General features: G+C 39.1%; 1 protein-coding gene and 1 non-coding gene across 2 annotated transcripts in view; both read right to left on the bottom strand.

The window, feature by feature from the left end:
* The window catches only part of EFHB (EF-hand domain family member B), a 46,818-nt gene extending 24,348 nt beyond the window's left edge, over window positions 1-22,470 (bottom strand). The window contains exons 1-6 of the mRNA XM_046640661.1: window positions 22,413-22,470; window positions 21,415-22,361; window positions 5,657-5,719; window positions 5,053-5,196; window positions 4,151-4,331; window positions 2,047-2,157 (exon numbers count right to left, since the gene is read on the bottom strand). Of these exons, the coding sequence (XP_046496617.1) occupies window positions 2,047-2,157; window positions 4,151-4,331; window positions 5,053-5,196; window positions 5,657-5,719; window positions 21,415-22,361; window positions 22,413-22,470 (1,504 nt within the window). The remainder of the gene's footprint in view (window positions 1-2,046; window positions 2,158-4,150; window positions 4,332-5,052; window positions 5,197-5,656; window positions 5,720-21,414; window positions 22,362-22,412) is intronic.
* On the bottom strand, window positions 12,874-13,011 carry LOC124231315 (small nucleolar RNA SNORA57). The gene has a single exon (XR_006886488.1). It is a non-coding gene; the product is annotated as a small nucleolar RNA SNORA57 (small nucleolar RNA).
* Window positions 22,471-22,655: the final 185 nt, after the last annotated feature.

Raw genomic sequence — 22,655 nt, 5'->3', positions numbered from 1 at the left:
AAAATGGGAGAGAAAAGCAAATAAAAAAAGTTTATAGAGTAGGGAACAAAGCAGACACACGTACTTGTACATGAGTGTGCAAAGAAAAACATCTACGAAAGTATCATCTGTGGAAGATTGGGAATTGTGGGAGATTTTCTTTGTACTTTATATATTTCTTTGTGACTTGCATTTTATAAAAGAAATACCTATTACTTTAGTAATGATTAAATTAAGTATATTTAAAAGATGTAGATATATATTTATTGTTACTGAATGGCGTCCTTGACGTATTATTTTAAATAAAAAATTTTACATGTATATGGCAGGTTCCCCAAAAGCATGGAGAGTATTCTGCCATTTAACTAAAGAGAGAGGGCTCAGTGGATGGAGGTGAGAAAGATGCTCAATATATCAACTGTAGTTATCTCTGGCTAATGCGATTTCAAGATTACATTTACTTTTTCTTCATTTTTTCATAATATTTAAATTCTTTACAATTATTATATATTTTTATAATAAAAAATAAAGCTACTTTAATTGAGAAAAAAATAAGGACAATATTAAAAAGATCAGATTCTATGACTTTCCAAGAAGCCAACGAAACTTCTGTACAAATCAGCAAATGAAGGTAATTTCAGTAATTCTATAGCCCATTAGAACTCTTGTAAACATAAAAAAAACTACACTCATTTTCCTCCAATTAATAAATGCATGTAAGATATTTCATTATAGGTTGTATATATATATGCATATATATATATTCATTGCTATAGTTCCTTTTTAAAACAATTAAAAGACATTGGATTAGATTGTGTGATAGGTGCTAAACTTTTCCAAAAAACGAATAAAATATTTTCCCAAGAAAGGGAAGGAAGACTAAAGGAAGGGAGGACCAGAGAGAGAAAAGGAAGAAAGGAAAGGAGAGAGCCAGAGAAGAAGAGAAGGTGGAGATAAGGAAAGAAGTCAAGGTTGTGAGAAAGAAGATGGTGACCGGTGACCAAGTGGGTGGAAGTAGTGGCAGTCGAATGAGAGGGTAGAGACAATCTCAGGACTGGGATCATGTTAGAAAGTGTATGGAACCAGCAGAGACTGGTCATGAAAGAAGAGAATGGCAGATTCCAGACAGTGGAGCAATGGGCATAGGAGACAAACCCCAGCTGTGAGAAGAAGTCTAGGAGGAAGAGCATAGAGAGGGAGTATGGTGCGAGAGGGTGGTTGAGAAGAGAGAGTAAAGAAATAAAGAGGGAGTGGGGGAGAGAGGGGCCTTGCACTGCAGTGAAGGACAAGTCTTGCTTCTAGCTAATGAAGACTGAGTTCATGAGTCTGCACAATCCATTGACTTTCTCAGGACACATATGACAGGCTAATTCTCAATCCTTGATTGTATCAAGACACTACTGAGCATCAACTTGTCAACAATTAAGTTGTATTTTACAGCACCATAAACATCTAATGCCTTTCAGTTGTGCTATAGAATAATTCTAGTAATAGGCTACCATTAGACAAAATCACTTACTACTACTACTACTAACAATAGCTAATAGTTATTGAGCCTTTACTATGTACCAGGCACTATGCTAAGTATTTTGCAGGCACTCAGTTAATCCTCAGAATGTTATTATCCCCATTGAAGAGATTAGATTAGATGACTATAGGATAAGTAAAATATCCAATGTACAAAAATTAGTAAATGGACGAGCTAGGATTTGAACCTGATCTATCTGACTCAAAAATTTGTGCATTTGACCATTACCCGACTAAATGAACAGCCTTTTTTAAGCCTAAAACCACTAAAATGAGATAAGACTGTCTAACACAATCTTTCTTAGCTGTTTCTTAATTTTTTCACTTTACTGATACATATATTTCTACACTTTACAAAATGTGTAATGGTATGTTTTCCCAGTTCTCAGGGTTTATGATCTTACGAATAGTAAGTTATTATCTATTGATCACCTATTATAGGCCAGGCATTTAACTTAATGCACATTATCTCCTCTATTCCTCTTCACAAATCTGAAAATCCTATATCCTCAGGCCAATTTTATATGGGAGGACACTTACCCACATAGTAATCATTGTGAGAAACAATATACAGATCATGTCCTTCCTTTCCTTCTTTAAACACTTCTTCAAAGGGTTTTGGAGGATTCACCACGTCTCTAGCAGATAACTCTGAAGGAAGAATTAGTGAAATCAGTTTTAAGGTATTTTTCACCTATTTATAACATATTTAAATCACCTAAAACAAATGACAAATGCTGATTGCATAAGTTACGTGGGCACCCCGGAAGAACACAAAGCTGACATAAATGAAGATTTATCAAGAGAGAGGCTAGAGCCTAGGGACCACTGATCTAGGGACCCCTACTTGACTGGGCTCACTCCCAGAATTTTGAAGAATACCAGAACTCTGTATTGGTTAACCATTCAGGTTGTCCTGAGCCGTATTCCAAGCCTGGTTAAAATCCTGATTCTGAGAATCTCAGGACAATTTTGATTTTAGCTTGCTCCAAACTTCCCAGAATGATCTAAGCAAATTTGAATCACAATCCGTTTCAGAAACCTGATGCCCTGTGGTGCCTTGGTGCAAATTTTCACAGCTGTAGACTGGAGCGCACATCCTGAGTCTGTTTTGATCTGAATATCCGTCTTCAAAGCAGCCAAAGTGCAGGGAAATCACTGGAATCAGGAAGAAATTCTTCCAACTGGTCCCAAATCTAGAGCTTTAGGATGTTCACTTAACAGCTACTTTCCCATGACTGGTGGTCCCCAGTTTTGTATACAGTGAATTAGTTTGTTTTTATTGTCTTATGTAATAATTTTTAAATATAATTCCATTTACAATTTCACGCTTCCCTTTCAACCTAACAACATAGATGAAGATGTTTCCTTCCTTTTGGACTTTCTGCCAAGAATTGGGAACTGTAAACAAGCAGTTAAGCATACCAGAAGGTGGTCCTATTCAAAACAACCCTGTAAAGCAGCACATCTTTTGATACATGAAGCATTACACCTATTAATACAAATATACATGTTTTGGAGCATTCTGTCTATTACATATTTAACTGAGGCACACTTAGACAGTACTTTCCACAATAAATGGACTAATCCCAGAGATCAGTTATGATATAATTACTGTAATGCTATAATGCATGTCTACATAAATACAATTTTTTAATCCTATGAAAAAGAGAAAAAGATATTTTATCTGTTCTAAAACATTTTTTCATGTTTCAAATTTTAACAAATTTTAACTTTAGATCTGATACAAAATAGTACAACTGCAGATTTTGCATTCCAAGAGAGGCATAATTTAACTCCAGAGTGGATGTTACTATGTTAAGGAAAATAATCTAATGGGCCTTCTGGTGAAAAAAAGATAAAGTTCCTGGAGCAGAGACTTAATGGGTGCAGAAAGACAAAGAGAGAACAGAATTTCTCTGCAGGGTAAAGAAAGATAGATTTTGAGGTTTCCTGTGTTAAGACCCCCCGGAGAAAGGAGGTAAGAGACTGAAAAGGACAGTAGGAGATAAATGTGAGAAAAGTATAAAGAAAGTCACCCAACAACATGCCGGAGGCTAGGGTTTCATAAGAAACAATGGCTTGTGACCAATTCTGTTATAAGTTGTTGTTTGTTGAAAGATGTGCTCCACTCCCACTCAAAACGAGAATGAAAGTCTGCTCTACATACCGCCTGTGTTTGGTTAATACGCAAGTAGACATGGTGGATCCGCATGAATGGAGCAGTACACAGCATTTACCAAACTCATTTGCTCCATGGTCTACTTTATGAAACAGAGTTTCGTAAAGACTTAAGAGTTATGAACACATTAGAGGCACTGATGGAAATAAAACACACACATGGACATCCAGGGAAAAGGACTGCAGCCTTCACAGCTGGCCCTCACGTCAACTTTCCTGAGTCTCTTCCCTGTCTTTATACTATCTCTTCTACGCTCACTGAGTCTCCACTCCAAAACCTGAAGTTTTACTGCCTTGGCACACATAAACTCTAAGGATTCTGAGTCTGAGAGTAACTTTCTTGCTATGATCCCATCTTTCATCTTGAATCATCATTTATACCACCACTGAAGACCACACCAACGGGATATTCAGTCCTATTTTCTAAGAAAACTTAATTTACCACTCATTATTTTTTTACTACCTCTGACGACTGCTGTCCCAAATGTCGTATTGAGTATATCCAGGCCTTTGGGTAATCCTGGTGTTTGATCATGAGATTTTCCTAATGGTGCCCGTTGATGGCTAAAATATACTGATTCCTTTTTGTCTTTAATTTTCTGTTGAAATGTTGTAATAGGCTGTGGGTTTATCAACACCTTTGCCTAAAGAAATCAAACAAAGCACAGATATAACAACAGAAAAAGTAAAAATCTGAAAACTGAAATTCTAATCAATAGCTGGGGAGAAGAGAATATGATTTTGGAAAAACATTTCATTATCATTGCCTTTGCTCCTCTTCAAATGAACTGTCAGAATTGGGGCTATGAAGCTTAAACATTAATTTTCAATGGAGTCAAAAGGTTTCCATGTGGCTAAAAAGTTTTATGAGGGGAGCTCCCCAGTTACTCAACTCAAATATTCCAGAAAAGTGAGAATGTCAAGCATAAAAACCATGTGATTTCCACAAGCTCTCTCTAGGTATATAGATCAGGTCTTCTGAATCTAGACTGGCCATTCGATCAATAGCAGGTAAGAGTCAGGCCCCGCCTCCACTCAATGTACATAAAAGCACTCTGCAGTGCCTCTAGACAATATCGCCCAGTCTTTGTCCTCTCTGTTCCTAACAAAGCCGGACAGCATTTCTCTTTACTGCAAGAAAATGGAGCACAATTCAGCTTTTATTATCTAAGAGGAGAATATATAGTTTGTGGCTCAAACCATTAATTTTCTCTGTACTCTCTCGGCTGCTGCTTTGGGATTTTTTTCACTGTTCAAGATGAAGAGTGGGAAGGAGATTGGAACTGATGATTTCACTAATACCTCATTTGTGCATTTCACCTCAGTAAATTAATAATGTACAGGTAAAAAAAGAAAAGAAGTTACCGGTATTGAAATTTCAGATCTTATTCCATGTGTCAAGTAAGGTGCAATTTGAGGATCATTCGCTCTGCCGTAAAACACCCTTTCGGCTCCAGCAGGTGGATATCTGAAGTTGAAAAATTTTTTTGCCTCAGGTGGAGTAAGTAGCTACAAACAGTGAGACAAGAAAATAGAATTATTAAGTATAGTTTTTTAAATATTAGCAGGACTGATCTATACCAATCAATGAACACCCTTCATTGCATGCATGCAGTAAGTACATGGTGAGCTACAGCCCCAAATCATGAAACTTCCCAAAATTTATGTTTTTTTAATGGAAATAAACAACATATTTTAAAAGTTATGTTTAGAAAACAATCAGGAAGTATCCAAATTAGAAAGCATACCATAAATGACAATTTCCTATTGAAATAAATGGAATCTCCAGTAGTTTTGGAGAGTTGCAAATTCTAAGCCTGGAATTTTCACTTCCTTGGACAAACTCAATAGAAGACGTCAAAATACAGTAAAGAATCCGATTGACCACGTTCAATTTATACAAGTTTCATGAGGAATGTTGAGAGTCGTCTATTGCATGTTCACACAAATGCATATGGAAAATGCTCACCCTGGGAAGTTTTTCAGTCAAGCAGGCTGCAACTCTGTATCCAACGGGAAAAACTTTCCCTGCCTAAGAAAAAAACGCAGTAGTTAGCATTGTCAGAGTAGAGGGGGAGCATTATGAAGAATGGAATTTATTTCAAATTTGACGTACAGTCTTAATGCTACAAGGTTACTTTCTACTACTTAACACAATTAAGAACAAAAGTAAGGACAAATAGCAAATCTAAAGCAATTGTGATAAAACATAAACACTAAATGCTAAATATATATATGTATACCTTTTTACTCTGCTAGCATTGTCAGTGATCTACCCGATTCCAGGACCTCTGTCACATGCTGAGTGATTCAACTTTCAGAAATAATCTTGTCATAGTTCACAGGCTAATTATAGGAGTATGGCTGCACTCAAGCTAAACTCAAGATAAAGTGTTAGGTGTTTCTGTGTAAGTATGAGTGTGTTTGCGTGTGGGTGTATTTCCATCAACACCCTAACTTTTGACATGTGCAAACATGTCACGTCTTGCCAAGTGCCTTCAGTGAATGGCCCAAATCTCACTTGCCTTTGTTCACTTAATTCTAACTTGGGTCTGATCTGTCCTTTCTTTGCCCAAAGCAAAGATTATAACTGTTCATTCCCAGCAATGTGCCTCTTATCTATTTCCCCTTTATCATTTCAAGACAGCTGATAGTTATTTCTGCAAAGCATAAGTTTTTCTTTAAAAAAACTGAGAGAGGGGCCGGCCCAGTCACGTAGTGGTTAAGTTCCCACACTCCACTTCAGCAGCCCGGGATTCATGGGTTAGGATCCTAGGCATGGACCTACACACCATTCATCAAGCCGTGCTGTGGCAGCATCCCACATACAAAATAGAGGAAGCTTGGTACAGATGTTAGCTCAGGGACAATCCTCCTCAAGCAAAAAAAGGAATATTGGCACCAGATGTTAGCTTAGGGCCAATCTTCCTCACCAAAATAAAGAAAGAAAGAAAAACTTAAAAAAAAAAAAAACCTGAGAGAAAGAAACTGCCCATAAAGAGTGTTCTGGGCCTCTGGAGGGCCATGGCGGGAATCAGTTAGGACACAGAAAAGCAGAGAGATTGAGAGTTGGGTGGATGGATGAATGGTAGATGCTGGCGGAGGGATGGCTACATTAGATAAATATAGGGACGGCTGGATGAAAATATAGACAGACAGATATAGACGGATAGGTGAAGGGTTTTTATTATGTCAAATATCGAGTGCAGAATTCCTCTTTGGAGGAGAACCAACAAGGTTTAAGAGAGTATCTTGATGACATCTCTGTGTATAAAAAAAGAAGCCCAGAGCGGGCCCAGTGGCACAGTGGTTAAGTTCACACATTCCACTTCAGCAGCCCGGGGTTTAGCAGTTTGGATCCCAGGTGCAGAACTACGCACCGCTTGTCAAGCCATGCTGTGGCATGCGTCCCATGTATAAAACGTAGAGGAAGATAGGCATGGATGTTGGCTCAGGGCCAGTCTTCCTAAGCAAAAAGAGGAGAATTGGCAGCAGATGTTAGCTCAGGGCTAATCTTCCTCAAAAAAATTTTAAAAATTGAGAAGCCCACAGACATGGCCAGACAGAAAAGTTAATTGCTTTGCTAAAAAATGGGAGAAAATGTGAACTATTGACAGGATAGACTAAGGAAGGAAGAATTAAAGGAGATGATAGATAGATTGAGAAGAAAGTGAAAGGAAGGCAAGATCTAGCAAGAAGATGAGCAGGGCCAAGATGAGAAACTGGCCATGAAGAAGCAGCCCAGCCTTAATGCCAAATCTTAAGTAACTTCTACTCACACAGCTACGTTATGTGAGGAGAACCTTGTGGAAAAAAGAAAAGGCTGTGTTCCAGCTTGGGGTGAAGGCAGGGTGGAGGAAAGGGAGGAGAGATACAAGTGATTTGTAATTCAGCTGGAAATTATAAGAATCTCATAGATATCAGGGAACATAATCTTTTTTGCTATACATGTTATAGGAGCTCCAGTCATTCTTTTAAATAGTCAGAGGAAAGATGACCTCATGAGGCTGAAGAACACAGAGATACCAAGGCAGCTACTCTCTGTGTCATAGGTGGTTAGAGAGATAGAAGGAAGAATGGATTGATAGTTGGATCAATCAGTCCATGGCTGGACAGATAATTCTACTTGTCTCTCATCTACTTCCTTTCCAAGTGCCTGACAGCAGATATTCTAGTTTTCCAGCATTGTAAATAGTCTATTGGACAGAAATACCCTTGGTATTCCTCATAGAGTTGCCCAGAGTAAAAGCAATTTGATTGCAAATCAGTAGCTGTGATTAGGTTTTGATGTCCTCATGCCATTTGATTGGAGACACAAAAATGAAAGCCATTATGTTGGATTTCTATCTATAGTCTCATAATATATTTGAAAGTCGCCCCTACCCCACCCCAGTCATGGAGCTCTCTTTTTATTTCAGTTGTTCTCAAGGATGCCCGTTCATCAATCTGAGGTGTGAAGGGTAGCAGAATATGCCACCCCAAAATATGCCTCTTTGGCATAAGGATTATGTAGGGCTGATATTTTAAGAAACAGCAGATGTGAGAGAAGCTCTGAAAACAGAGTATAAGCTATCCTTTTGTAAGGGACATTTATATTTTACAAAGGAAATCACTTGTAAAGATGTCTCCCTCTCTGTACCAGGAAAAGAAGGATGACTCCAAAACTCCAGAAACTCTTATCAATGGAGAAGGCACTGAATTAAATCTGCATAACAAATCTTACCCTTGTTTATCATGCTTTCCCTGGTAACCTCCCATAACTGGCCTTGTCCTTGCCCCAACATCTTTCTTTTGTCTTTGGCTAATGATAGTATTTAAGGTGATGGCTTGGGCCATACTGGGGAGTTACTCAGTTTTCCTGCATATCTCCCACTTATAAATGAGGCGTACATGCTAATAAATTTCTGTTTGTTTTCCTCTTGCTAATCTGTCTTTTATGATAGGGAGTCTTAGCCAAGAACTCAGAAGGGTAGAGGGAAAATTATTTTTCCTCCCCTACAGTTTTTCCACCAATTCCCACAACATTAAATACACTCTTTTCTTCATAGCCTACACTTTGAATCTGGCTATCCCAAACATACTCTCCAAGTTTGGTGAAAATCTATTGTGTCACTTTTCATGTGGCTCAGTAAGAGACAAACCAAATGAAATTGTGTTTTATTATATAGATATAAATTAAACACACTAAATATGCAGCAATGGGCAAATGGCTAAATGAACTATGGTGCTGTCCAATGATATGCTACTGTGGAATCATTTTAAATGATGTATACAAATAATTTTTAATGGTATAGGGAAATTTTCATGAGATAATGTGAATTAAAACAAAGACGTACATTTGCATCAGACAAATACACAGAATCACATCTCTATACGCAGTACACACAGAACACAGACAAAAAGTTGTTAGTTGTGAATCTATTTCTGAGTGGCAAGATTACAAGTGACTTTTATTTTCTTCTTTGTCCTATCCGTCTTAATATTTTCTACTATGCATTGCTTTATTAAGCAAAAGAAAGCAACAGGTATCAAAAAGTCTGTAAACAACATCAAACAGAAGGAAAAGCAAGAGCACTAGAAACTAGGAATAATAATCAAGCATCTGCAGACCCATGACAGAATTTAAAAGCAGCTTTAACGGTCCTGAACTCTAAAAGGTGGCCTAGGGTGATCCAATGACCTCCCTAACCTGAGAAAAAGTGACGTTCCCTGAGACTTCCTTTTGCCTCAGGGGCTTTGGTGTTAGAATCCGGCCAAGAAACACAGACAAACATTAGGTGTAACCCATCCTCCACCAGGTCCTAAAACACTCTGGCAGTACTGTGAACTCCTAGCAGGGACCCCTTCCTCCACCACCAGGCCTGGGTGGAGCTCCTTAGCGCTGTTCCCCAAACTTTAGTCCCACGATCACTTACAGTTAATAGACATAGTAAAAAAAAACAAAAACAAAAACAAAATTCTGCTGGCAAAAACTTGGGAAATGCTGGATCTTTAACACACCAATGTACATTTTGAATCTCAAAAGGGAGGATCGTTTAGTGATTTCCCATTAATTCAGCCTTGAAGGCTTTGTTTGTTTTTTGTGACACTAGACTAGCCTTGCATGTAAAGCCCTATAGGAAAACCTAGCCAGAAGTTTCATTTCTCTGTTTCTACTACTGACTTCATTTATAAAATAAAAGTCCTATTTTCCAAGGTTGGCAATCAAAGGAAAATTTCCATATAGGTAAGACAGTGAGTTTTTAATAACATAAATCTTTTCTCCTTTCTCTTAAAGACTTCTTTCCAGTTACCATTCTCAACCACAGATTGGTTTTAGAGAAAGAAGTGCTGCCCCCTTAATTCTCAGGCTCAAACTTACATTAATTCCCCACAACACAACTAAGCCCAGCCTGGAAAAAACACTTCAATAATGGCCAGCAGATTATTTCAAAGGAGAGAGGGAGAAGAAGATAAAGTTTCAAATCCAAGGAGGAAAAATGAAACCAAATAATCTATTTTACAAGGTATATGCATCTACATCTTTGCGGCTCCCGCAGCAAGGACTCCCTACCCAATTCGTCACTCACCTCCACGCAGTATTGTTTTAGCACCCATCCCCCAGAAGGACAAGCCTATGCTCCTCCAAGTTCAAGTCATTTATACAGGACAGATAAGGCAAGGAGGCCATATGGCCGCCGCATTCAAGTGTTAAAAGAACGAATGCCTGTCGTTATTTTCTTTCTTTCTTTGTTTTCTCTATCTTTCAAAATTAATTTTTGTCTAAGCAACATGTGTACTCCATTTAAAAATCAGAGTTGTAATAAAAAACAGCATTTCTCTGCCCCATTCATACGTAGTCCCGCTTTCTAGAGATAAGTGTCTTCTTCACTTGCAGCTATTTTTTCTGGTATTTATCTTGACATTTCTATACAATCTCCTTATAGTGCTATGTATTGATTAATTAGTTTCAGACATCATCCACTGACTCCCTTTTACGGTCTAGAAGGCTATAGCTCTCTCATACCATCACTACTTCCGCTCTCCCATCCTCTCAATAAGGTTACATCACAATTTTGTATAAAGCCAATAGTGTTGCCATTATCATAATTGGATTACTGTTCCCTGCTGAACCAAGAATGTGTATGTTATTTTTTCATAATCATCACCTTTGGTTTGCTTTTTTTTTAAAGATTTTATTTTTCCTTTTTCTCCCCAAAGCACCCCCGGTACACAGTTGTATATTTTTAGTTGTGGGTCCTTCTAGTTGTGGCATGTGGGATGCCGCCTCAGCATCACCTGATGAGCGATGCCATGTTCGTGCCCAGGATCTGAACTGGCGAAACCCCCGGCTGCTAAAGCAGAGCGCTCGAACTTAACCATTCAGCCATGGGGCTGGCCCCTGCTTTTTGTTTGATGTGCCTATTTCTATATTTTTCCAAGTGATCCATCTGATCTGTTTAACTTTAAGGGTGTATTCTTTTTATTATAAACTCCCTCCTACAACGCTTCCTCTTCCTGCTTCAACCCCAGCTGGTTGCTCTTTAGGTCTGGTGCAGAGTCCTTGTCCTCAGAATGGTTCCTTTGCCATACTTTACTAGTGGATTGCCCATTCCCTGGATTCCATCTATTCCTCCTTTTGGGTCTATGCTCCCATTTCACTGAAATAAATTCTTTAGTCATTTCCTAAGACTTTATGGCTTTATGCATAAAAAGCCAACTTCTGTTTCCTTACATCCTTGAAAATGTCTTTATTCCACTCTTACCTTTGGTTAATAGTTTGGCTAGGTATAGAATACAAGGTAGCAAATAATTTTGTTTCTGAATTGAAGGCATTATGCCACTGTCCTTTAAAAGACGGACTTGCTATGGACAAGTCTGATGCAGTTTTGAATTTTGCTCCACTGTATGTGACTTTTTTCCCCCCTATGGAAGTATTTAGAATCATCTCTGTATTCCTAGTTTTCAGAATTTCACAATAATGTTCCGTGTAATGGGTCTACTTTCTTTCACTTGACTTGATCCTCAGTTAACTCCTTGGATTCTTGATTTGTATCCTTCAAGGAAATTTTGCCATATTTCTTGGATAACATTTTTCTGCTTTATCTATTCTCTCTTTCTGGAACTACCATTAATCAAATGTTTTCTAATCTTTTTCTTTTTGTTTCAATGCCTGAAAAATATCTTTGACTTCATCCTCCAATCTTCTATTGAATTTTTATTTAAATTATCATATTTAAGTTCTAAAAGATTCTTCCTTCTTCTCTGGTTTTTCTCTTAAAACTTTTAACCTTGGGCTGGCCTGGCAGCACAGTGGTTAAGTTCACAGGCTCCACTTCAGCAGCCTCGGGTTCTCCAGTTCTGATCCTGGGTGCAGACCTATACATCACTCATCAAGCCATGCTGTGGTGGCATCCCACATAGAAGAACTGGAAGAACTTACAACTAGGATATGCAACTACGTACTGGGGCTTTGGGGAGAAAAAAAAGTGGTAGACTGGCAACAGACGTTAGCTCAAAGTTTCAACCTTGTTTTATGGATGCAACATCTTTTCTCTCTCAGATAATCTTTTTGGTTTGTTCACATTTCTCTCTGTTCCTTCTATGTTTGTATCTATATTTTCTCTTAGCTTGTTTTGACCTTTCCCTTTCAAGCTGGAGTCTGATCATCTTATTAAAAAGGTAGGCCCTACAAAGATGATTAGTAGTTCTGTGTATATTGCAGGGTTTGTTGGCCCTTGGGCTTCCCTATAAGCTGATGAGATGATGAGGCAGTCTTTATTTTGGTAGAGTCCCCAGTAAGAATATTTTTCCTCTAGACTACTCAGACTTTCCAGAGAATAATAATAATAGTTGACAATTACAAAGCACACAGCATGTACTGAACACAGTTCTAAGCGTTTGATGTGTATTAATTCATTTAATACTCATAATTATTTCTATGAGGTAGGTACTATTACCATCACCATCTCCACTGAGTAACAAGGTTACCCTGCTTATATATTGGCAGATATCTGAACCCAAGCAGGCTGGCTTTCAAATCTCTACTCTTACTCATCATGCACTACTGCCTCTCTATGCACTGCCTACTGGAGAGGTCTGGCTTTACTCCTGGCTGCTGCCTCTCAGGGGCCCCTTGGGAGAGGAAGCTAGGGAAACTGCTTTACAGAAAGTACATTTTTACTTATTTTTCACTTTTTCTCTTTCTCATATCCCGGCGCTTGATGATAGAACCAGCGGACTGGAAGCTGGTGGCACTGAAGACATGACGCCCAGGTGGCTGGAGCCCTTTCCCTTTGCCTCTGTGCATTACAGGGACGCCCAATCTCTGCCCAAAAAAGGAGGGTACTCTTTACTTGTCAATGCCCCATGGAGCTTCCTCGCCTCCCCACCTCACACCTCTTCCCACTCCTCCCCCACCGCCTTATCTTCAACTTGGTGTCTTTGACTCCAAAAACCACTTAAGGAAAATAAATCTACAGTTTTGGTGGAAGGGAGGGGGAATTGGTACAGAGAAGTAGGGAGTCAGGGTAGCATAGGATGGAGAAGGTACTGGAAACCCAACTATGCTGAATATGGGCTTTCAACCAATCCTTTGATTTTCAGATCCAAGCTTTAACACATCTTCCAAGGGCTGAGCTTCTCAAGGATTATTTCAGGCAAATTGAAGCACTTCTGGTGGCAATCACTGTCTGATTTCCCTCAAATATCATTTTTCCTTGCTCTGCAAAATCGGTTGCCATATCTCTGTCTTCCTATTTTCTAAAGTCCATTGAAATTTCTTAACTGTGTGTCCTCTTCTATTTTCTTTTTCCTCGTGGTTTATTATCTTAAAAAACAACTATTACAGGTCTCAAAAATCAGGAAATTAACATTAATCTAATACTAGTATCTAATATAAGGACCCCATTAAAATATCAGCAGTTGCCCCAATACTATCCTTTATAGGAAAAGGAGCAAATCCAAGATCACGGTGTGATTGTTTGGTTCCTCAGCAGACACTATGATTAGACATGTAAGAGATTTACTCCGGAAAACACCCATGAAAGATAAAGGGGGAAGAGTAAGCAGGGAGAGCTCTCAGACCATGACACCTGTGAAAGGTGAGAGAGAAGGAAGTATTAAGAAGGAAGAGCTTCAGACTACAGCACAGTTTTGAGAAAATTTTGGCCAGGCCAATGTGTGGTCTCTGAGACTAAGTTTCCTATTAAAGGAATCCCATGTTGTTGGGCAAAAAGGGTCCAGTTGTGGTAGCCCTGCCATGCTCAGGCATTGGGAGCATGGCCTGGTGAACACTGTAGTATATCTATGGGGCAGCAGGTAGACGCTGTCAATCACCTAAACTCCTCATAGCAGGTCCTCCTGAAGGGACATATGAGCAAGGCACCACCACAGCCACCACACATGCACAGAATTTAGTTGTCATGTCTCTTTGTCTCCTTCTGTCAGGAACAGTTCCTAATGTTTCCTTGTCTTTCATGACCTTGACATTTTTTGAGCAGAGGCCAGTTATTTTGTAAAATATCTCTCAATTTAGGTTTGACTAGTGTTTTCTTATGATTAAAGTTATACATTTTTGTCAGAGATATCACAGACACAATGCTGTGTTCTGTCAGGGAACATACACTGTCAACTTGTCCTGTTACTAGCAGTGTTAACTTTGATCACTAATGAAGGTAATCAAAGTAATGTCTGCTAGGTTTCTCCACCATAAAGTTATTTTTCCTTTGTAATTAATAAATATCCACTTCCTCATTAAACTTTCAACTACTGTTTTAATAGCCATTGATGACTCTTGCCTAAATCATTAGTACTGTGATGGTTGCCAAATGATGACCTAATTCCATCATTCCACCTGCATTTATTAATTGGCATTATACTGCAAGGAAGCTTTCTTTTCTTGCTACTTATTCAATCATTCATGTAGTTATTCAGTATGTGCTCATGGATTTCTATTTTATTCAATGGTAATTTTATTCAATGCTCAAAATATAACAGTTGGGCTATTAGGAGCCCCTTCGAGTTTGTTTCTGTGCCCCTTAGACATATCTGCACCATTCTTTGAAAATTTTCTTACTTTTTGGCTCCCAAAGGTGTTCCAAGTTCCTATCGTACTGCATCAGCCCTACAGTCAGCCATTCCTCCAAAGAGTCCTGATTCCTTTTAATAGAGAATGGTATTTGGAAATCAAGATCTTGGTTTTGGTGTACTCATTGCTACTAGATAAACATCACTTCTAGGTCCTCTTAGAGGATAGAGTTAGGAAGTGTGTGTATGTAGACACACCTGATACACTAGCATCTACATCAATTTTACAACTTTCTATTTAGTTAAATGTGTACAAATACACAGATATGAATTTTGACACGGACATAGACCAGATATAGATATAAATATAGATATGCCACTGATACCTCCAATTATAGTCCAACACAACAGAATTCGTTCTATCCTTCTCCTTTTCATATTTGTAACTCTTTTCTCCATTAGTGAGAATTCTGGCTTCTATTGTCCTCAATAAACTTACTTATCTGCTCAGGCCCTCTTTATGTAACCAAAATCCCAGCTGCACTGATTACCTCCTCGCTCAGCCACCTCCTTACTTGGTTCCTAACCATACCAGTGCCACCTCACTTGGCCAGCTCCTCAATCAGTCCCCAATATTACAGCTTTCTGTGACCAAGTACCGTTTTCATTTCTCACACAATTGGTTTCCAAGATTCAGATCAACTCAGGAAAGTTGATACAAGATCATTTTTAGCTCAGAGACCCATAATCATCATGCTGCCTTCCACTCTCCAAACTCAGTGTGGGCTAGCATAACGGTCCCGTATCTCCCACTGGGCCTTGGTCAAGATCACTCTGTTTTACCCATTTGTATCCTTAAATCTGAATATCTCAGAAGACAAGTTAAATGTGATAGCATCAATTCCTTTCTGCCCAGAAGGCTCTGAACCCATTATGCAAATGAAACCACCCACTTCTCAGAATTCTGCAAAGATTGGCTTTTTGCAAATTAAGACAAAATGAGTCTTTGTACTTTTTTTTTCAGTACTAGAGCTTGCATAAGTAGCAAGTTCTCACAAGATTTACAAATGGGTGACCCCTTTGCCTCTCCCCATTCCCCCAATAGCTACCAGGTTCTCTTAGCGTAGAATAGGGAAAAAAATAAGGCATCCCTCTGCATGACATTTACCATATTATAAAATTATTTGTCTATTGGTCTCAAGCCTCTAGACTCTAAGTTTCCTGAAAGTAGGTAGTGTATCATTTTTCATCTTCGTAGCCCCAGTGCCTAACATACTGTCTAGTCATCGTAGATACTATCATTTTTTTCTTATCCTTTTTTTGAACCTTTCCTTCCTTCCTTCTCTTTGTACTTCACGGCTTAATACTGTTTACCAATGCCCTTTATATGGTTCAGTTGTTTTGCTGTAATAACACCAGGGTTTCTGCCATAGTCAGTGCACTAATGGCCGTCAGGGGACAGGCTTAGGATGTCTTGGAGAAATGACCATTATAGCAATTTTCATCTCAACCAAAATGCTTTCCAGGAACCAAGAACTTTTCAAGGGCCACTAGGCCTTCACATGGAAAGGACCTATTGTTCCCTGAATCATTTTGGATTTTGACGGATACTCTAAAAATCTCTCCTCAAGCCACTTTTTCTTGGAAATTTTTCCTGAATACAGGTCCTTGCTGTCATACCAAAAACTGTTTTGCCAGAAGGACTAGAAGGCCTGAGGGGGTCTCATAAGTCCCTTAGAGTACACCTTCACTTGCAGCTCAACCCCAACTCCGGGCAGCACCTTCAAACCACAGGACGAGTGTCCACACAGTGAGATGTATCTGCCCTTCTTCCTCCAACACTAGAAAGGCCTCTCACTGAGATGAGCTCCCCCAGTTCCCTGAATGCACCCTGAACAAAGCAATTGTCCTCAGGGACTGATCTTCGCAGGCTTTTCACAAGAGGAATTTTCCTCTAAACTCTCCTCACAGCCAAGTTCGAATCTGGGTTTTGATGTCACTCAAATGCATTTCTTTCCCCCTCTAAAAGTGGATGAACTCGGAGCATCAAATACTTTACCATCCCATCCCTTGATCAGGATATGGCGGATCTCTTGTCCTTCCGCTTTCAGCTTATCTACCAAATTATATATCATGTGTAGAAAATATGCATAATATATATACTGTGACAAGCATAAAGAAAATTGAAAAAATGAAAGGCTTCCCAATTCTTTTTATATACTAGCATTATCCTAATACCAAACTCAGAGAAAGATAGCACGAAAAGGAAAACTACTGTCTAATCTTACATAGGATCATAGATGCAAAAATCCCAGTAAAATACTGGCAATTCAAGTCCAGGAATATATAATAATAATAATAATATATCACAACCAACTAGGGCTTAGCTCAAAAATATGAAGATGATCCACTATTAGAAAATTAACCACTTTAATTTGGAAAAGATATGTTTCAACAAACGTGAAAAAAGCTTTTCATAGTTCAAAGCCTATTCTTAATTTTTAAACATTCTTAGAAAACTGGGAATGGATACAGCTGTCCTTAGCTTGATATATCAGAAATCTTCAGCAAAAATACTACTTAACAGTGAAGCACTAGAATTATTCCCATTAAAGTCAGAAAAAAGACCTTACTTTCAAAAGAAATAATGATAAATAATTAAGACTAATAAGAGTTCATCAAGGTGACCAGATATAAAAATAAGAAAAACAATGAAAACAAACATATGATGCAATTTCTCAATTTCATTGTAAATCAAATAAACATGAATTAAAACAATGCCTAACAAATCATTATCAATGTTTTAAATTTAGTGATACAACGTGTTAGGAAAGAATTTGGCAACAGGAACTAGAAAAAGATCAATCCTTTGACTTCTGCTGAAACTCTATCCTAAGGAAATATTCCAAGACATATAAAAAGACATATGCATAAAGATGTTCACAGATGATTTTTATAGAAAAATCTGGAAAAAATTTTAATTCCCAAAAAGAGGGGGAATGAGTTAACTAAAGAATCATATAACTTACAGAAATATTGTTTTTTATCATTAAAAGATCTCTTAAAGTCTCTGTAGTAAGTGCTTAGTAAATAATATATGAAAAACAAGACACATTTTTATACTTGATGTTACAACTACATAAAAATGCATTTGGAGAAAAGTGTCACAGGAAGTGTAGTACACAGTCGGCCCTCTGTATCAGTGGGTTTTGCATCCGTGGGTCAGTCAACCTTGGATGGAAAGGCCTACGATAGTTACATCTGTACTGAACATGTACAGACTTTTTTTTCCATGTCATTATTCCCTAAACAACACAGTATAACAACTATTTATGTAGCATTTACATTGTATTACGTATTATAAGTAATCTAGAGATGATTTAAAGTATATGGGAGGATACGCATAGGTTATATGCAAATAGTATGCCACTTTATATAAAGGACTTGAGCATCTTCAGATTTCGGTATCCATGGGGGGTCCTGGAACCAATCCTCCTGTGGATACTGAGGGATAACTATAATCAAGAACTCAGACGCTTGAGCCAGAAGTTGTGACACCAAACTCTGGGCTATCACTGCCTAGCTGTATGACCTTGGCCAATTTATCTGATTTGCCTCAGTATTCTCACCTGTAAAATGGAATTTGCTAGTAGAAGCTGCCTCATAGGTTTGTTATGAGAGCCAATGAGCTAATATCTGCGAAGCTCCATGAACAGTGGTGTTGATACAGTTAGCCTCCAATAAATGTTAATGTGAATGCAGCATATTGCTTGTAGGCATTGTATTAGGGTGGTAAGATTGTGAGTATTTTCATTTCTATTTTCTAAATTTTCTATAATGTTATTATTTTTGTTTTATAGTAACAATAGATATTTTAATATACAAAAAAAAACCCCACTTTTTTAAAAGGAGTCTTGTTTCTAGGCAAGGCTAACCTCTCTTCTCACCTATGGTCCTAATTCCACTCCCTCTTGCTTATCTAGGAGCTGGTTCCACCCATTATCTCCTTTGTGTTATCTCAAACTCCTCTACAGACTGACTAAATAAAAAGATTCCTAAACAGAATCTTTACTCCCTTCTATTCAGTGTCACACTTCTTAAGGAAAAACAGATTCACAGTAACTTTCTCCAATTCTAATTTCCCATTTGCTCTTCAGCATATTGCAATTGGAATTCTCCATCCATTATGCCACTCTAACAATGCAGCTAATTTACTTCATTGCCAAAGCTAATTAATCTTTCTTCTACTTACCCTATCAGAGAAGTTTTAACACTGCTATTCACTTTCTCCTTGAAACTCCCTCCCCTGTTCTGTCACATTTAGAAAGGAGGATGTGAGAGGTAGGAGGAAGCAGAGGGTTTAGAATTGCCTGTGTTAGAAACCGGAAGCTGCTATCTGCTTGTGTGTGAGATCAGGTCTGAATCCATAGACTGCAGAACCAATCCAGAAAGAAGAAGCAGGAGTGGTCAAGTGAGAAGAAAGTGGCTGGGGAAATTCAATAAGGGAACCAGAAAGCAAAGTGGGTCAAAGACAAAAGTACACCCTGAGTCCCAAGGGGAACAAAAGTCTGTGGACCCAGATAAAATTCTGCAGAATTCCTGTGAGCACTTCAGCTGAATTCTGTTCTCAAATCTCAGTGTGTGGAATCTTTATTTCCAGAATGCCTTAAGGATGCCTCCTTTATGTTCCTCAATACTACCCTCTCAGACTCACCTCTTTCTTCTCTGACTGTTCTTTCTCCTGTTTAATCATCCAGCCTTCTTTCCATTTTCAGATATATTTACTGAATGACCACTGTATGCCAGGTATTGTGATCTGCCATGAAACTACACAATAAATAAGATAAAGTCTTTGTCCTCAAGAATTCACCTAATTGACATTTCTTTCTGTGACCATCTTATAAATGTGTTCCCCCAGGTTCTTGCTTAGACCTTCTACCATCCCCACCCGTGGCTCTAATGGTCTCACATTACCAACTATCTCCCTGGCTTCTTTTGATATCTTGTAGATATCTCAGACTCAAGATGGCCAACACCAGGTATTCATTTGCTACCAAACCAGAAGAGATCATTATGAACTTAGAAACTCCTAAGTCATCCACCAATCTCCCTCTCTTACACCACATAGATCCACAACTGGATGGCAATTCTTAACAATATCATCTCCTAAAAAGCTCTCATAATGGCACTTTGCTGTCTATTCCTTCTAACTCTACATTCATTTCAGGCTGTCATTACTTTGGAATAGCCTTCTAACTTTTTCCTGCGATCCAATATCTCCCCCTTCCAGTCCATCATTACTTCTGATATCAGAATTATTTCTAAAAGTCAAATTTATGTATTCCTTCTTTCGTTAAGATCCACCATTTTTCCTGTATCTATATGTTTTACCCCTGAATTCTGGACCTTTAGATTTCTTCCACATATTTCTTCTTCAGCTTTATCTTTTAACACCATGATGAGTAAACAGCATTGCTTATATATGTGATGAAAATAATAAGAATAATAATAAGTTTTCACATATTGAGGTATATGGGGAAGCCACTCTTTTAAATCGGATTTGGCCTAAAACTTGTTTTTCCCAGAGCAGCCTGACTTATGGCCCACCAAATACACATTGTACATCTGCTTCAAACATTTTCTCAAAACAAAGAATGCACCCTTTAAAGATAGGAATGTAAGGTCTCCCTCTCTCTGATGCCAATACCAGTACGTCCGCGAAGACAAGCTTTTCTTCCCAGAGAATTAAGGTCAAGTTGACCTGCTGTAAAACTGCAGCAAAACATCTCCTTGTGATTTGGTGAGGGGTTGGGGGGGAGCTGTGTTCCTGTCATGTATGTTCTTTGTTCTGAAGCGGTATACAACCACGCTGTAAACCATGCCGCCCCGGAGTGCTTTCTTCCCTGTGGAAGGGACTGCTTCCAGACTAGTACTCACATTAAGCTCATTAAATGTCTCTCTGTCTTCCTTATCTATAGATTGGTTATTGATTATTTGTTCCAACACATATCTCCCAAACACAAGAAGTTTTAGTCATGCTCTATGTCTTTCTTTGCCCAAGATGCTCTCTTTTTTCCATCTGCCAAACACTGACACCTTTCTAAATTAGCTCCAATATTACTTGCTCTGAAAAGCCTTTCCCATCTCCAAACAGAGTTGTCCAATCTTTCCCCTGAGTTCAGTGCTTAGAATGTACTTCTATGACAGAAGAATCACGTCTGTTTTCTATTTAGACACCTATTTAATATTTGTTTAGTTATCTCTCTCCAACATTGGGGTGAGCGCCTAAACCCAGAGGGTAGGGATCATGTACTTTTCATTTTATATCATCCGGTACCCAGCATAATGGCCACCACAAGTCTTTGCTGAAGGAATGAGTAACTCATAGCATAAATAATATTAGGATACAACACATATCTCAGTGAGAGGGCAGAGAAAATGCAGGTTGAGGAATGAAATAAGGTCAAAGGAGAAAGGAGGGAGAAATCAGGAAGAACCCACTGGTGCACACAGAAAACAAAGCTGACATCTAGAAAGGCAGCAGAGAATCAAAGGAGATGAGACAAAAAAGCAGCTGGAAAGAGTCCAATGGGACAAGGGATATCAGAATCCCAAAGAAGTCTTTGCAATTTGACTCCACAAATCCAACAAGTCTCATTAGTTTATCATCTCAATATGGCTATACATAATTCCTAGGGAAAATACTACAAAAAAACTTACACTTGGCCAGCAAGGCATCCGATCAAAAAATTTCCCAGAGTATATGGGTCTGATGCGATCTGGAGGTTCTACTCCTGGTTCAGTGTTTTCAGCCTCCGTTTTCTCTTCAGGTTGTTGGGCAAACTGGCAGTCAGAAGGTTCTATCACCAAGCCTATTTGGGGCTCTGTATTCTTAGTTTCATCTGGCTCCTCTGCTTGGGGTAGCCCAATGTCCACCTCCACAGGAGGCTTCATCTCTGCACTGGGCTTCATCACCACACAGGTCGACTCTTTTTCCAGCTCCTCTCCAGGTTCCATACCCAAAGCAGGCTGCTTCCATCTTGAAGCCTCTAACCCTTCAGAGGCACCAGCCACAGGACCTCTCCTGCTCCCCAGAGCCTGTGAACCTTCACACACCATGCCCAAAGAAGACCGTGTTATCCTTCCAGAACAATCCGCCAGAAGACACTCATTTTCTAAACCCACTCTTCCCGGCAACATACCCAGAGAAGGTTTTCTTTCCTGTGAGGCTGAGACCCTGTTGACTTCTAAATTATTATTCTCCGTGAGGGTTCTAGAAATATTCTGTCTTTTGAATCTCATTTCAAGCCCTTTGCTCAATGGAGATTTTGTTTCTCGGGATGCCATTCTCTCTTCATATTTATTATTACCCAAGGGGCTCTCATTCCATGCGGAATCTTCTTTTCTTAATCCCACTCTGAGCCCCAACTCCGTGGGAGATTTTGTTCCCATGAAGCCCCTCCTCTCTCCTAAATCATCCTTTCCTTCGTAGGTGAGTCCGCCCTTCATGCTCAGGGGAGATTTCCTTTCAGACACCCTCATTCCTCCAAGGGCATTCATCTCTAAGGGCAAAGCTGTACCTGGCTCGAGGGAAGTTCCCACTTCCTTGCGGGGGGGCCCAACCGTTTGGGAGACTCCACTCGGATATCCTGCCCACCACCTAACACCTAGCGGAGTTCACAGGGGAAAAGGAGATGGAGGTCTGTTTACCCGGTTACCTAGGAAACATGGGCGTGGTTTGGCGCGCAATTCTTTCCCGAGCTGGTCTCCGCCCATCTCTCCCTCTTTCTCCTGGGTCCGTTTCTCTTCCTCTCCCTCTCCCTACTTTCTTCCTCTCCCTCTCTCTCATTCTCTCACTTTTTTCCCCCTTCTTTACTAGATTTGGAGGACAAGAAAACTTGAAGGATGTGGTTTTGGGCACTAGAGCAAAGGCTCCCCAACTTCTCTCCAGTTTCCCAAGC

Source organism: Equus quagga, chromosome 1 (genome assembly GCF_021613505.1).
Source record: "Equus quagga isolate Etosha38 chromosome 1, UCLA_HA_Equagga_1.0, whole genome shotgun sequence".
Classification (NCBI taxonomy): Eukaryota; Metazoa; Chordata; class Mammalia; order Perissodactyla; family Equidae; genus Equus; species Equus quagga.
This window is presented reverse-complemented; position numbering and strand designations above follow the sequence as displayed.